This window comes from Bos indicus x Bos taurus, chromosome 21 (genome assembly GCF_003369695.1).
Source record: "Bos indicus x Bos taurus breed Angus x Brahman F1 hybrid chromosome 21, Bos_hybrid_MaternalHap_v2.0, whole genome shotgun sequence".
Taxonomy (NCBI): domain Eukaryota; kingdom Metazoa; phylum Chordata; class Mammalia; order Artiodactyla; family Bovidae; genus Bos; species Bos indicus x Bos taurus.
Window position 1 is genome coordinate 56,190,578 of NC_040096.1, and position 16,638 is coordinate 56,207,215.

At 40.7% G+C, this 16,638-nt stretch overlaps 2 protein-coding genes across 13 annotated transcripts in view; one reads left to right on the top strand and one right to left on the bottom strand.

The window, feature by feature from the left end:
- The window catches only part of PPP4R3A (protein phosphatase 4 regulatory subunit 3A), a 35,474-nt gene extending 22,548 nt beyond the window's left edge, over positions 1–12,926 (bottom strand). The window contains exons 1-2 of one of the 2 annotated variants that reach the window (XM_027521441.1): positions 11,920–12,926; positions 2,006–2,061 (exon numbers count right to left, since the gene is read on the bottom strand). In XM_027521441.1, coding sequence (XP_027377242.1) covers positions 2,006–2,061; positions 11,920–12,061 — 198 coding nt within the window. In that variant the 5' untranslated portion in view covers positions 12,062–12,926. The remainder of the gene's footprint in view (positions 1–2,005; positions 2,062–11,919) is intronic. The other variant, XM_027521440.1, reaches the window with a different exon arrangement.
- The window catches only part of LOC113879725 (translation initiation factor IF-2-like), a 77,646-nt gene continuing 73,205 nt past the window's right edge, over positions 12,198–16,638 (top strand). For 10 of the 11 annotated variants that reach the window (XM_027521453.1, XM_027521452.1, XM_027521451.1 and 7 more), the window contains exon 1: positions 12,198–13,227. In XM_027521453.1, coding sequence (XP_027377254.1) covers positions 12,198–13,227 — 1,030 coding nt within the window. Of the gene's footprint in view, positions 13,228–13,752; positions 14,513–16,638 lie in introns of those variants that run through there. The other variant, XM_027521447.1, reaches the window with a different exon arrangement.

A 16,638-nucleotide genomic window follows, 5' to 3' on the forward strand; every position in this document is an offset into this window, starting at 1 on the left:
GGGTTGCCATTCCCTTCTCCAGGGAATCTTCCTGACCCAGGGATTGAACGTGGGTCTCCTGCATTGCAGGTGGATTCTTTACCATCTGAGCCAACAGGGAAGCCCTTTCAAACTTAATGACTATATAAAGAAAAATAATTCAAACTGATTAATAAGTAACTGAAAAAAGCCAAGCCAAGGTGAGTTGAGCATCTGATTGGAATGATTAAGATTCCCATATTGAAGAGGAAACCTAACTGTATTTTAAGGTATCTTAAAGGATCTATTATTTCTTATACTTTTTACTACCTTGGCAAGGACACTTTATTATACACAAACAGATCCCATGTTCAAAAATCTATCTGCTAAACTTCATATAAATTCTATTCAATCATTTAACTATCAATCATGAGGCCAATAATCTCTTACTAAACTAAAGTGATGCCAGCCAGAAGTAAATAAATGATCCTCTGACTGGGTTGTGCAGCATTACTAACAGGATAAATCTACAAGTCTTACTCAGAATTTTTAAAAGAACTCAGAGCCCTTTTTATTACCTTCAAGAACTTCTAGAGATCCCAGGCAAGCAATCTGTTCCACAGTGACTGAGTAGCTATTCAAACTCAAAATAATTTACATTACAGTGTAAATTAGTCAGTTGGGTGGCCTCCCTGAGCCTCAGTTTGTCTTTAAATGAGACAATACATACTGTTTGGAAAACTGGTAATAACATAAGATTCATTGGAAGAAGTCTAAAACCACTACATTAGTAATGAGTTTAATACAACTAGAAGCAACTGTTCTGCTACAGTGTATATTCAGAATCACCTGGAGACGTAATCAGGGCACAGCTAGAAATATGCCCTTAATGACCCATTTGACAAATTTCTAAGTTTGAAAATTTTTAGGAACTGCTCCTCTGTTTTCCTTGAAGAGCCTAATTTTCACCAAATCATCTTGCTTATCATCCAACAACCTATAGGTTAAAACATATGGATTTGTTCATTCATCCTCAAAACAGATTCAGTCTTTTCTTTTTCTAAGGATATGCTTTTACTGTTCAGCTGACTGAAACCTCAAAATGTGAATTTAAGTACTGAACATCAAAACCAAATACTGTAGCCTCCAGCCATTCCAATAGAACCTGAAAGTTTTCTTAAGAACAACAAATAGTGTTAATAGACCATTAAACCATCAAGAGAATATTTCATATTGTACCAATGCTTGTTGGACAAATAAAACATCATTAAATAAATTTAGGAGTAAATATCAAATTTCCTATATATTATGTGTGACCTCAAGCAAGTCACAACCTTTAGGCATCATCTAATGTGCAAAGTAAAACTTCCCTCTAATAGTATTTTAATGGTCAATGAAAAAGCACTTTATAATTCATTTATATAAATGTGTTAGTAATATTTTTAAAGTTATTTTATATCTGCACCTTCAGAGCAATGAGAAGACTGATAATAATTTCAGTGGCTTTGTAGAGAACTCAGTATTATCTGTGTATATTTTGAATAAATAACAATTTTGGTGATAGTGCTTGTAGGCATTGAGAGATTTACTTTCAGATATCTCTTGCACCAGAAGGGTACAAGAAAGTTTATTCAAACTGAAAGTTCTTTAAAAACTGTTACATCATTATAAGGTCCTGCTCAGGCTATGTAAGAAATCAAATTCATATTTATACTAAGTTGCTGTACAGAGATATGAATGTTCCTCCTACACTACTAGCATTCACAGCAGCAAAGAAAGGAGCTGATTATTCCACCAATGGTGACTTTTTAAATTCTCTTTAGAAGAGAAAACTGTGGTATTTTAGATGTAACTTGTGAGAAATAAGGCTCGGCTGGTCAAATATCTGGAACTGTATTTTGGAATTAGGCAAAACATGTAATCTGCTCCAATTTTTCACTGTAAGGAATCAGATGGTAAATTTTCATTTAATCACCAAACCGAGGATAATATTCAAGATAAAGCACATCAAAAAAAAAAAAAAAGCACAACATCTTCAAAATTTTACCTGTTGTTTCTGGTATGCAGTATTTGGATTTATTTTGGATTCTAAAAGTAGAGAACCTAGGAAAGAGGGGAGAAAAAACACACATTCCATTATGTAACTGCAAAGCAGCAACACTGTATTATTCCCTTACATACACACACATTTCCTTTTTGAAGGTCTGATGCGCATACAACTTCAGTACAGGAAATATTCCTTTAAAACAATACGAATTTAAATATAATAGCCTATAACCCAAGAAATGCTCACGTCATACATGCTTACTTTTAACAAGACAAACACAATCAACTGAAGAATGAGTACTGGATGGTAACAGAGATCTAACAAACTCCCGAGCAGCAAAGGTAGTGAAATAGCACAATGTGAAGCCAGATGATCTGGGATTAAATCTCTGATATTCACCAGTATTGAGAAATGGTAAAACATGCAAATTAGCATTATAAATAAAACCTGGCTAAAATAAGAATTTACTGATAAAAGTTTGAAAACATTAGGGGTGATTCATTAACCAAGTACATCCCCAAATTGTGATTCACCTTCAGAAAATCTTATATTTTTGTTTAATACAGGAATTACCAAACTTCTCCATCTTCAAACTATCAATTTACGTCTCAGAACAAGCAAACTTGCACATATCTGTTTTTCCCCTGGCAGTATCACAGTATCATAAGACTCAGGGTATTAGACCAAGTGTTCAATTATATAAATATATACATACACACACACTTTATCATGTTCCTTTCCATCATGATTTAATCATAGGGTGAATATAGTTCCCTGTGCTATACTGTAGGACCTTGCTGTTCACTTATTTCATATGTAACAGTTAGCATCTGCTAACCCCCCACTCCTAGCCCATCCCTGCTCTCCCTTGGCAACCACAAGTCTGTTCTATTAATCCGCTTCACGGAAAAGTTCATTTGTGTCCTATTTCAGATTCCATATGTAAGTGATATCATATGGTGTTTGTCTTTCTGTTGGACTTACCTTCATTTCCCTTCTATGAACAAGCTGTTTCCATGTCTTGGCTATTGTAGACAGTGCTGCAATGAATACTAGGGTGCATATCCTTTCCAATTATAGTTTTCTCCAGTTACACGCCCAGGAGTGGGATTGCAGGATCATATGGCAACTCCATTTTTACCTTTTTTTGGGAAGAACCTCCGTATTGTCTTCAGTAGCGGCTGCACCAATTTACATTTCCACCAACCATGTAGCAGGATTCCCTTTTCTCCACACCCTCCCCAGCATTGTTTGTAGATTTTTTGATGGCCATTCTGATTGGTGCAAGGTGGTATATCTCACCGGTGTTTGTTTGCATCTCTCTAATTAGCAATGTGAGCATCTTTTCTTGTGCCGGTTGGCCATCTGTATGTCTTCACAAAGAACAAATTTTAAGACTAGATTTATACCTCTCCGCCTGGAGAGGTATAAATTGTGTTTAAGGTGGAATCAACCAAGTCCAGTTTAAAGACAAGTTCTGGCCCAAAATACTTAAGAAGCATTTTCTCTGCAGCTGTCTCTCACCCAAGGCTTTCATCTCCTATTACATTTAACAATTGTTTTATCCATTCTAAATAGTGGCCAGACACTTGAGAAACAGGTGTGCTAACATTTCCAAATTGAACTAGCTTTGCTTTAAATTCATCTACTAATTGTGATACTGTCCTTTGTTAGTAATTTACTGACCCTTCACTGCCATGTACTCATAATGGTGCTAAATGGTACTGAATATATACAGCAAAATATCAGCACTTGCCAAGTTGTGGTGACTTAATTTGCAAACACCCAATTTAAAAATGCGCAATGGTTCTGAATAGATACTTCTCCAAAGAAGATGGCAGTAACAAGAAAAGATGCTCAACATCATTATTCATTAGATAAATTAAATCAAAACCAAGAAAAGATAACCATTTCACATCACTTAGGAAGCCTATAATCAAAGACAGATAATGACAAGAGCTGGCAACCGTGTGGAGAAATTGGAACCTCAAACATTTTCTTGTGGGTATATAAAAAGGCATCTACTTAAGTTTGGCAGTTCCTCAAAATGTTAAGAGTTACCAGCAATTCCACTCCTAGGTATATACAAGAGAAATGAAAACATGCCCACACAAGTACAATATACATTCATAGGAGCATTATTCATAATAGCAAAAAAATGGAAACAATCCAAAGGTCCAAATACTGATGAATGGATAAAGTGAACTACTATTCAGCTATACAAAGGTATCAAGTTCTGATCCATGCTATAACGGATGAACCTTGAAAAGATAAGTGAAAGAAGCCAGTCACAAAGGACCACATATTTTAGGACTGTGTTTATATGAATTGTCCAGAATATGCTAATTTAGTGGATCTGCAGATTAGTGGCTGCTTAGGATTGGGAGGAAGGGGGAGCAAATGGGTGCTAATGGGTACATGATTTCTTTTAGAGGACAAAATGTTCTCTTACTGTGGTGACAGGTGCATAACCCTGTGACTATACCAGAACATACTGAATTATACACTTTAAATGGATCAATTAGCTGGCATGTGAATTCTGTTACCAAAAAAACCCCTAAAGAGTAAATATTCATACTTTGGAATACCATATAGCATTGTTAATGAACCAAATATATGTAAATGCAATAATGTATATGAATCTTACAAACAAGCCTCAGACAAATGTATATCCCATAAGTCCATTTACATAAAGTTACAGAAGTGCCAAATATTAATCTATGGTGTTAGAAGTTAGGTTTATTGCGGGGAGGCGGGAGACAGTGACTGGAGAGAGACATGAGTCAGGCTTCCAGAGTGCTGGTTACGGAGTTTGTTTTCAAGAGAAGGGGTAAAACAACACACGGAACAGGGGCTGCACTTCAAGTTGTGATTTCAAGAAGCACGTACCTGACTTGGCAGCTGCTAAAACAAAGCACCCAGCATTGGTAAAACTGTTATTTTTTAAGAACCAGTTTCCATCCCCAGCCCCTTTTCATTTGTTTCAAAACTCTCAGTAATGTTACAGAAAGGAAAAACTAGAAAGGAAAAACCAGTTACAAATTATCTGAAGTTTGAAGTGTTCCCTCCCAAAGTGCTGGCTAAAACAAGGATAAGCACATACCAGAAGCTTCAGGTGTTACTAAGTTTTTCTCTCTCCTGGGGCATTCAAGATTCAGGGGAAGTATCTCTCCTAAAACCCATTTCAGCCATATCCCATGGTTTAGTCTAAGATACAACTTCAGGTAGTCCAGCTCTGGTCCTCAAGTACCACGCTCCCTAAGATGTTAATACGTTGTAGAGGCTGGATCATGGAAAGCAATCTTTTAATTGGGAAGCTAAGTAAGACAATAACGGAAAGACATCATGCTGACGTATGGCAGAAACCAACACAATATTGTAAAGCAATTATCCTTCAATTTAAAAAGATCCCATAAAGACATATTTCTAGTTTTATTCCTAGCCCATCTATTAGGTTCCCCACCCCCATCTCTCAGTTCCTATTGGATCAAGTTATAAGCACTTATCCAATCAACCGAAGAAGAATCAGTTGAGACACGTGCTTTCAATAATGGATAGATCCAGCATATATATCTTAATAACTGAATCACATACGCAGAACAGCCCCCCATCCGAATTTGAGAAACATATTCATCCTCTCCAATGAAATAGATGCCTTCCTTTATCCTCCAAGGGGAATTTCATTCTCACCACCCCGCTACGATACCATCTCCCCACACATGTGAAAACCTCACATATTTGAGAAAGGACACTCTTACAGACAAGAGAAAGACAAGCCTAGAGAGCAAACCCCAATATCAAAACTTGAAAAAGGCTTTCCCACTTGAATGACTCAGAAGGAAATATGGAAATGCAAAAACAAGAGAGATGGATGAAGCTAAGGGGAATGCATCAATTAAACTTGTCATTGTAGAATTTATCACAGCAAAATCAACTACTCTCAGGTGAACTAAAGAATACTCCTGCACAGCAAATGCTTGCCAGTCCATCCCAAAGTTCCGATGCACCCGCAAGTCGATATTTATGCATATATATACTTCAAAAGGAGAAGGCAATGGCACCCCACTCCAGTACTCTTACTTGGAAAATCCCATGGACGGAGGAGCCTGGTGGGCTGCAATCCATGGGGTCGCTAAGAGTCGGGCACGACTGAGCGACTTCACTTTCACTTTTCACTTTCATGCATTGGAGAAGGAAATGGAAGCCCACTCCAGTGTTCTTGCCTGGAGAATCCCAGGGACGGGGGAGCCTGGTGGGCTGCCGTCTATGGAGTCGGACACGACTGAAGTGACTTAGCATAGCATACTTCAAAAAATAAAAGAGGGTCCTTAACTTTCATTTACTATTACCAAAACTGAGTATCAGCACAACCCCTTTGGAGGGTCATTTATCTTTATGAAGCTTTTAAACACATATTACTCTTTAGTCCAACAATCCTTCTAGGAAATTATCCTACATCCTCATACAAGTGCCAAGCATATGAATAAAGATGTCATTAGCAGTGTTTGTAAAGGCTAAAGAAAACTAGAAACAATGTTTGTGCCAGCTATACTCAGAGTGTGGGGATCTCAAAAGGCCTAGAAAATAAAAACTATTTTCATAATATTACTAAGAGATTAGTTGCCCTTTTCATTCATATTCTCTCAGTATGTCTACACTGATACTGTAACAGATTGAATGCAGAAGTAGCAAAGAATCCTTTAAAAAAAATTAAACTGGACATTAAAGAGATATGTAAAAATGTAAAAGAAAAGATCTTTGAAGTCTAAGCTTTAACGTGGTAAATACTGATATTTTTTGTTTAAACATAAATAAAGCTTTTAGAGGTCCTCAGTTTTACTACATTAAAGGTATCCTAAGGGAAAAAATTTGAGAAATGCTACTGCGTCAATAATGCTATACTTTGTGAATACTATGCTGATTTTAGATGAGATAGAACTGTTTGAAAAAGTGAAAGTGTTAGTCAATTTGTATATCCTGACACAAACAGATGCCCCAAATATACTGATAAAAAGAAGATCTATACACTCAGGAAATAGGAAGACAATGGTAAAGAAGGGGAAATGCCCACTTATAACACAACCAAGACAATCACAGGTAAAGCTGTCATGGACTGACAGCAAGAAAAAGTAACCATAAAACAGTACAACTATGAGTATAAATATTTAAGTCATTAAAAATGTTCCCTCTCTACTTCATATCTTGGGTCTCCTATAAAATAAAATGTGATAATTTCTCTAGTATCCTGTTGCAAACTCCCAACACAACCCTATCAAAACGAAACGAACACCTTCAGGGATAGGGGAGAGCAGTTAACATGCAAAAGAACTGAAACGAGAGAACGCAGAACTAGTGCCTGTAGTATGGATCCAGCTCAGGACAGCTTGTTTAATTCCCAGTTCTAATAAACATACTCATTCAATATGTGCGTGCTCAGTCACCAGGCTACTCTGTCCATGGAATTTTCCCCACAGGAATACTGGAGCAGGTTGCTATTTCCTACTCCAGGGGACTGGCCCTACCCAGGGATTGAACCTGCATCTCCTATGTATCCTGCATTACAGACAGGATTCTTTAACCACTGGGGAATAATTCATGCAAACCTTTTAAAACAGAAAGATTTTATATTAAAAAAAAATATAGGTTTTTGGCTGGGTACAGGAAAAAAAGACCCCCAAACTATCCAATCAAAGAATCAATGCACCAAGACTTAAAGTTAGAAAAAATAATAAAGCAAAGCAACCACAGGGTTGCTTTTGAGTATTAACTGAATATATAGTGCCTGACCCAGAACCTAACACATAACCAGCACTCAATACTCTCTTTTTTAATAGCAAGATCAGAATATCATTTCCCTGGCATCACTTTATTTCTGAATAGTAGAAAAATTAGTATTGATAACAATGATCTAGAAACACATTATAAACAAAAGACTAAGCATCACAGGCTCATTGTACTGTTTAAGAAAAACATTCTAGTATACAATATTTAGGGAGCATTCCATAATAATTGTTGAGACTTTTAAATCTTCTGTTATACAGTTTAATTTAGCTGGAAAATTCACTTGTTCAAAAGGTACCAAAAGGAATTAATATAAGACCAAAAATCTCACCTGGATAGGAGATTAGTGTAATGCTTTAAACCTATAGTAGATTTGTATTCCAGGTCCCTCCCACTCAATTTTGTGGACTACAAAGACACTTAAAAACAAAAATGAAAGCTCAGGAAAAACACTCTGTAGTGTTACATTAAGAGGTTTCACACGTCTGTCAGCCTTCAAAACTCTCCACCCCAGTTATACACAACGTAGCCCATGCCCTGAACTCAAAAGTTATCACATGCAACAGATGATAACTAAAGGCTTGACTATCCTAAGCCTATTAATTTTCCATAATGCAGGACTACACAAGAGAAAAAGTGCATTTAAATCATGTTTTCAAAGTGAAATAGTTCTCCCACTGGGCTCTTCGTGGTAGCTAAATTTTGAAATGCTTATTGTTGCAAGATCATATACTACCTTATTGATTTATAAGAACAACACAGAAAATGCTGATTCTCTGTTCATTTCTCACCACAGCAGCCAAAACAAAACAGACTTTCCTACCCAAAGTGTTGACCTCTTCTCCTATTTATAGTGTATATAAATAGGAGAAGAGGCAGGTCTACTATAACCAAGTTCTATCAAGAGGTAGAAGCAGAAGATTCCAGTTTTCACCAGTAGCTAGCAGTACTACCCTGAACAAAACATTTCTTTTGTCCCATTTCTTCAGGCCTCAAGTAACAGTGAAAATTAAATCTTTTAAACTCTGAACAAGTCAGAATTAAAACTATTAACGTAAATTAATTAAAACTATTAAATATTAATAAAATTTATTGATTTTATTAATAAAAATTAATCAAACTATTGTAAATAAACATTAAAACTATTGTATGTAAAAAAACATAAAACTTAAAGTAAAAAACATAAGAACACTATTCTTGATAATTGGCAAGTAATCCAGAATAAAGAGTACTGATGTGATTTTATGTTCAAATACATCCTTCAGTACGTGAAGAAATTCCAATTTATCAATTCTAAAATTGGTAGGAGGTGGTAAAAATCATAATGGAAAAAAGGAATGATTTGAACAAAATGAGAGAGTAAGCAACAAGCTAATAGGTACAGCATAAACTGGAAGAAAATACACTAAATAATCTTTACTGAAGATGGAACCTTACAAGTACACGGCTATGATAAAGCCTGAGAAATTAGGTAATCTTTGTTTTTAAAAAAGGATACATTTCAACAACCTATTTTGCTAGTAGGAACCTACTGAATTGCAAATCAGAAAATGGGCTCAGTAGCTAGTGGGACATCTCTCCTCCAAGGCAAAGTGAGCTACAGAATTGTCAAGCCAACTCAGCTTCCAGAATGCAATCCAGACACGGACTGACAGAAGACACAAGTACTTCCATTCAAAAACTGCCTTCTTGATCTTCAGGTAAGTCTATAAGCTCCTCTAACAAGATAAATGACTCATATGGAAAACCAGAAATAACTTTCCATAAAAAGAAAATTCTGAATTATCCCGTATGGCAAATGAGGGAAACACACAATGGATAACCCAAGCTAGCAGCCAATGTGAAAATTCCCACATGTGGCTTGGAGACAAACTACAACTTTAAATACCGTCAGGCTAAACATTTGTCTTCATTTCCTTTGAAATAAAACTTGGGTCTAAGTATAAAGCAGCAAATGCAAGTAGACAATAATATGGGTGTTTCAAACACACTGTAAACAGTTAATGATATTAATTAAATAATTGATAATACAAGTTTCAAGTCATAGTCTAGAAATCTCATTCAATCTGATACCTCTCCACGACCTCAGTTTGAACACTGATCTTCCTTGCTTTTTTATTAACCTAGCTATGTGATCTTTGGTTCTTTAGCTTCTCTAGGCCTCAGTTTCCCAATCTGTATATATGGCTAAAAATAGTACCTACATCAGAAAACACCAGAAGATACAAGTGGCACACAGCAGACACTCAGTAAATTTTGACTATTATTCCTATTTGGAGTTTTCCTGTTAGAAAAAAGAATAATCAAAAGCAAAAATTATTTATAAAGTATTCACAAATATCTTGGAATTTTCTAAGCCTACTCTTGGATTTAGTTTTCCTAATAACTTATAAATTGAACAGGGCACAGTTAATTTTTTTAGCTCTTTCCCTAACAGATAAAAATGGGGGGGAAAAAAAAGATTCTTATTGTGTTAAACGAGTATGATTCCCTATGATAATATGACAATGGGACTTAATGCTTTAAAGTACTTTAAACAAAGGACTTTGTATGAGTACAATTAAACACAGGATGTGAAGTTACCTCTTATTTTAAATTATTATGAGATTTCAAAGAATTCATCTCGAATCTACACATGCTTGCATCTTAAGTTAACCAAACCCATAAAGCCTATACTTTCCAACTTATCACATAAAAAGTTTTCCAAACAAAAACATAGAACATAGAGTAGCTGGTTATTATATGATAGTCATATACCAAAGTAAACTAACACTTCACATTCAAACTTGTATTTTAAGAGGCAAGTAACATAGGCCTCAGAAAAATATACCCAATGAATTCAAAACCCTTTAAACGCCTCCAAGAAAAAATAGTTTTTCTCCGCTTTTATTTTGGGGGAGCCTTATAAAGTAACCTGTGGGTAATATACTCCAAGTTACCATTTTTCTTTCAATTCAAATTGAAAAGCAATGTCCCTGCAGTCGTCAATTACAGAATGGTGAGTCTTATCTGTTCCTTGGAACCGGAGTTCTGGCTAGGAAGTCCAATTAAAATTCCTTAAAATGAGTTTGTAGTAATGCATTTACAGAACAACTACAATTATAAACTGAGATAGTTAGCTACCATAAAACTATGGGATATTGTTACAAAACAGGTTTTCAAATTGAGAGGAACAATTTTGAAAAAAGTTTTAGCCCATGTGAACTTTTTCTTTAAGGGAAATTCACGGTATGCCACCGGGGGAAGTGGCAATTCCTGAAGAGTTGAGTCTTTAAAAATGTGAAAAGCTTATCTTCAAACAACTTGGTCTTTGAACCTTGAGGGCTGTTTCAAAATCTGTGAAGCTTACGCACCACTGGGGCAGAATCGAAAGGTTCTAGAGATACTTGCCAACTTCTCCCCACCTGTTAACTAAACCAAACTATGAATACAAATTTAAGCAATCAAAAAGCTCCGATAAAATGACTCCACACTTGAGAAACGTTTACACAGTGAAACTACACACAAAAACCTTCATTTCTAATGAAAAAGACAACTAGCATTGGGGAAACACCCATCTATCTTCTTAGGCAAAGAAATATTTTCTCTGCCTAGTGCAGAGTTGCCAGATCCATGAACCAGCGCTGCCAACCTGCAACAGGGTCGGAAAGATGCAGCAGTAATGTGTTTGGGCGGGGGGCGAGGGGAGTACAACAAAATATTCATTCCTGTTCCAAAAAGCGAAACTGTTAAGAACTTTCTTAGCTCCGAGAAAAGTTTCATGCCTGCTCTACAGATGGATGAACTAAGGCAGGAGATCGGTTTAATGAGTACCTTTCTCAAGGTCACTCTGGTGCACAGGAACGGCCCGCTCCGGGCTCCCGCGTCCACGTCCCCGATCTCGCCACACTCCGGGCGGCTCCGCTCAAACGCGCCCCGTCCGCTCCCGCCCGCAAGTGCGCCCAGGCGCTCAGACACCTAAACACTCTCCGGGCAGTTCCCGGAGGACAGGGGTGCCGGGGCCCGCCCTGCCCCGAGAAGGCGGCAGCTGCAGCCCATTCGCCCCCTTTTCGTCATCCCAGGGAGCGGCCCAGGGGTTCCAAAGAACCGGGGAGGTGGCCCAGGGACGCCGGGGAGACGAGGGATTCACTCACCGTCACTCTCGGCCCTGACAAGCAGAGACATGCCCTTCAGGCGCTCCACGTAGCCGGACGACACATGTCCGGTGCCCCGGTCGTCCCACTGCCGGTCCTCGTTGAGGGTGTAAACCTTCACCCGACGCCGGGTGTCGGTCATCTTGCCGCCTGGGGTCCGGGCCCCGCCGGAGTCGCCCGGGAAGGGGGTCCGGGGAAGGCGGGAGCACGCCCGCGAGCCGAGGGCCCCTCGGCCTCACTGCAGCTGCTGGCCGCCCCGGAGCCGCGCTGCCGCACGCATGGCCCGCCGCGGGGCCGAGTTCTGGTCCCCGCCTTTCCTCGCCTCTGGCTCCTCGGCGCTATTGTCCAGGCCCGGGGAGCCCTGCCGCCCCAATCGGGGCGCGCAGCGCTTCGCAGCTTCCCGCCCCGCCGCGCTAGGAACTCGGGGCGCCGGTCACTGCCCTGCTCCCGCCTCCGCCATGATCTCAGCCAAGCCGCTTCCCGCGCCGCCGCCGCCTCCTCAAGCTGCCGCCGCCATGTTTTCCTTCCTTATACCTGGCCCTGCCACCGCAGCCGGACGTTGTGCTCCTCTCGTCTGCTTCAAATGTCCGAAGCTGACGGGCGCCAGGTCCCGCTGCAACTTCTACCACTGCGCGGAAGACTCCGAGAGCCCCCAAGCGCACGAGCGCTTCTGGCTACTGGGAGTCCCTATCCCTCCGCCGCCGCCGCCGCCGCCGCCTCTTCCGTCTTCCTCACCGAGCCAAAGCCGCCGCCATCTTGGTTCGCCCCTCAATAGTGGCGCGCGCGGGGCCACCCAGGCAGCGGCTGCAGGGGCGGCCCGTTGGCCCCACCATTTAAAGAGGCAGGAACGAAGCTGTGAGTCTCGCAGCGGCGGAGGCCTCGGATGGAGGTGGGAGGCGGGCCCCGGGTTGCCGAGGTGGCGGGAGCGCAGGGAGCGGAGGAGGCGGAACGCTGGTCGCGCCGGTGACGAGCCGGGTCTCCCTCGCGCTCCTCGCACGCACCGTCGTGCGAGCGCAGGGCGGGTGTGCGTCCGTCGCGCCCTGTGTTCGTCATCAGCCCCGCTCCGGATTCGAAAGGGCGTGGATCCCGCCTCTGGCTGCTGCGGGTTGCGAGGCTTTTTGCCCGCGGGGTGCTCTGGGTCTGGGGTTCTGGAGCCCGCAGTTGTCTTCACAGGTGGCTCGCGGTCCAGACGCCGATCCCGGCGGGCATCAGGCGGCTTGGGCCTGGGGTCCTCCCGCGCCCGCCCGCCTCCGCGAGTATCCTGTCCGAGCCGCCTTTGGGGCTGGACTGGGCACCCGGCGCGCAGAGGTCGGTGGCGGCGGAGCCTTCTGGCCTCGGGCCCTTTTCCTTTGGGAAGAAATAGAAAAGTTCTTAGGCTGGGAGGTCAGCCGCCGGTCCTGGGCATTGCTGTGGGGCAAGCACTGCGTTGCGAATCTGGGGCCCTGGGGCAGTTTCCAAGCTTGAAATCACAGGTCTAGACCCTCCACTTACAATAGCTGCTACCTCTGATCCTCTGTCCTTTGTCAGAATTGTTGTTTTCTAGCTCTTCATGTTGCTAAAAGAACTTAAGGGTTTTACAGAGACAAATGGGGTACTGTATAATCATACTGAGTAATTTTCAACGTTCAGTGTTAAGCACTGTTAATCTTCATGGAAGAATGACGTTGTCATTCCTATCATACAAACAATAGCCACCGTTTTACAGGGCTTTTTACTATTTGCCGGGCCGTCTAGGTCATTGCTGGCCACTGGGGGAAAAGTGTGAGTTTCATATGTAGCTTTATGGTAGCCACTTCTTTAAAAGTATGAAGCATGTGTTTTTAATGTGTTAAGAAAAAAATGCCTGCCATGCCAGTTCTGCAAGATTCCAAGCATTAGCCACTGCAGTGGCCCCAAGACAGTGCACCCTGAGGGGAATTCAGGATGGGGAAAAACGGCAAGTATTCTGTGCTTTGGATTCACTGGACCCAAGATAAATAAGATATACATATCTATGGGAAAATTTCTATGACCACCAGATTCTAACATCTTCCCCAAAGTACAAAAGCGCTAAAATCATTAACTCAAGATGTCTGTTATTTGTGATTTACAGTAATCTTTTTATGCTTTACTAGGAATGTTTTTCCTAGCAAAAAGTTTGTATATATTCCTGGCTCCTCCCTTATTACTTTGGAGCAGTACCTTAGCGCTAAGAGCCTGTCGCAAGGGCTATAGCCATCAGTAAGGTCTCTGAATAGAACTTAACTCACAACTCTTACACGGTGTCTTTTTCAGTTGACAATTGAATGCAAAATATTCCATATAAAATCAATGAGATATTTTGAATGATTATTTTCATGCCAAGTTCAAAATGTGATATGTACTTTACCTTGAGTGTCAATTTCTATTTGGATGCTGAATTTTCATTGGAAATATATGATGTGGGTTTCAGTTCAGTTGCCTAGTTGTGTCCAGCTCTTTGAGGCCTCCTCCCTGTGGGTTTAGGTTTCACTAAATTTACAGCTGAAAAAGTAGATTCACAAACTAAAGTTATGTCAAATATACTTTTTTTCCAAAAATAAATCAAGTATCATTTTTTAAATTTAAAAATTAATTAAAATTCAGTTCAGTCGTGTTGGACTCTGTGACTCCCATGGACTGCAGCATGCCAGGCCTCCCTGTCCATCATCAACTCCTGGAGCTTGCTCAAACTCATGTCTATTGAGTCAGTGATGCCATCCAACCATCTCATCCTCTGTTGTCCCCTTCTCCTCCCGCCCTCAATCTTTCCCAGCATCAGGGTCTTTTCCAATGAATCAGTTAATCGCATCAGGTGGTCAAAGTATTGGAGTTTCAACTTCAGCATTCAGTCCTTCCAATGAGTATTCAGGACTGATTTCCTTTAGGATTAATTGGTTGGATCTCCTTGTAGTCCAAGGGATACTCAAGAGTCTTCTCCAACATCACAGTTCAAATTAATTAAAAGTAAGTAAGATTTAAAATTTAGTTCCTCAGTCCCATTAGCCAGATTTACAGGGCTTAGTTCTGAAACCAAGCAGGACCCTATGGGGCTTCTGGGCACAGAAGACTCTGTGTTCCCTGTGCCTTGTTTTCAGGGAATAGATTCCAACCTCCATCACCTTCCCTGAGTCATAAAGGGCACATTGAAACAGTTGCTCATCAGAGAAGGGAGGGGATACAGAGACAGGGGGAAAAAAAAAAAAGCCAAGAAAGCATTAGTGCAGCCCTGGGGGCCTCAGGCATACACAAAAATTTATTTAAGCTCCTTCTGTAACTAAGTTCCGTTCAGTTCAATCGCTCAGTCCTGTCCGACTCTTTGCGACCCCATGGACTGCAGCATGCCAGGCCTCCCTGTCCCTCACCAACTCCCAGAGTTTACCCAGACTCAAGTCCATTGAGTGGATGATGCCATCCAACCATCTCATTCTCTGTTGTCCCCTTCTCCTGCCCTCAATCTTTCCCAGCATCAGGGTCCTTTCAAATGAGTCAACTCTTCGCATCAGGTGGCCAAAGTATGGCGTTTCAGCTTCAACATCAACCATTCCAATAAACATTCAGGACTGATTTTCTTTAGGATGGACTGGTTTGATCTTGCAGTCCAAGGGACTCTAAAGAGTCTTCTCCAACACCACAGTTCAAAGGCATCAATTCTTTGGTGCTCAGCTTTATTTACAGTCCAACTCTCACATCCATACACGACTAATGGAAAAACAGCCTTGATAGATGGACCTTTGTTGACAAAGTAATGTCTCTGCATTTAATATGCTGTCTAGGTTGGTCATAACTTTTCTTCTGAGGAGTAAGCGTCTTTTAATTTCATGGCTGCAATCACCATCTGCAGTGATTTTGGAGCCCCAAAAAATAAAGTCTGCCACTGTTTCCCCATCTATTTGCCATGAAGTGACGGGACCAGATGCCATGATCTTAGTTTTCTGAATGTTGAGTTTTAAGCCAGCTTTTTCACGGTCCTCCTTCACTTTCATCAAGAGGCTTTTTAGTTCTTCACTTTCTGCCATAAGGGTGGTGTCATCTGCTTATCTGAGGATATTGATATTTCTCCCGGCAATCTTGATTCCAGCTTATGCTTCTTTCAGCCCAGTGTTTCTCATGATGTACTCTGCATAGCAGTTAAATAAGCAGGGTGACAATATACGGCCTTGATGTACTCCTTTTCCTATTTGGAACCAGTCTGTTGTTCCATGTCCAGTTCTAACTGTTGCTTCTTGAACTGCATACAGATTTCTCAAGAGGCAGGTCAGGTGGTCTGGTATTCACATCTCTTTCAAATTTTCTTCAGTTTATTGTGATCCACACAAAGGCTTTGGCATAGTCAATAAAGCAGAAATATATGTTTTTCTGAAACTCTCTTGCTTTTTCCATGATCCAGTGGATGTTGGCAATTTGATCTCTGGTTCCTCTGCTTTTTCTTTTTCTTTTTTAAATTTTATTTTTAAACTTTACAATATTGTATTAGTTTTGCCAAATATCGAAATGAATCCGCCACAGGTATACATTTGTTCTCCATCCTGAACCCTCCTTCCTCCTCCCTCCCCATACTATCCCTCTGGGTTGTCCCAGTACACCAGCCCCGGGCATCCAGTATCGTGCATCAAACCTGGACTGGCAACTTGTTTTATACATGGTATTATACATGTTTCAGTGCCATTCTCCCAAATCTCCCCACCCTCTCCCTCTCCAACAGAGTCCATAAGACTGTTC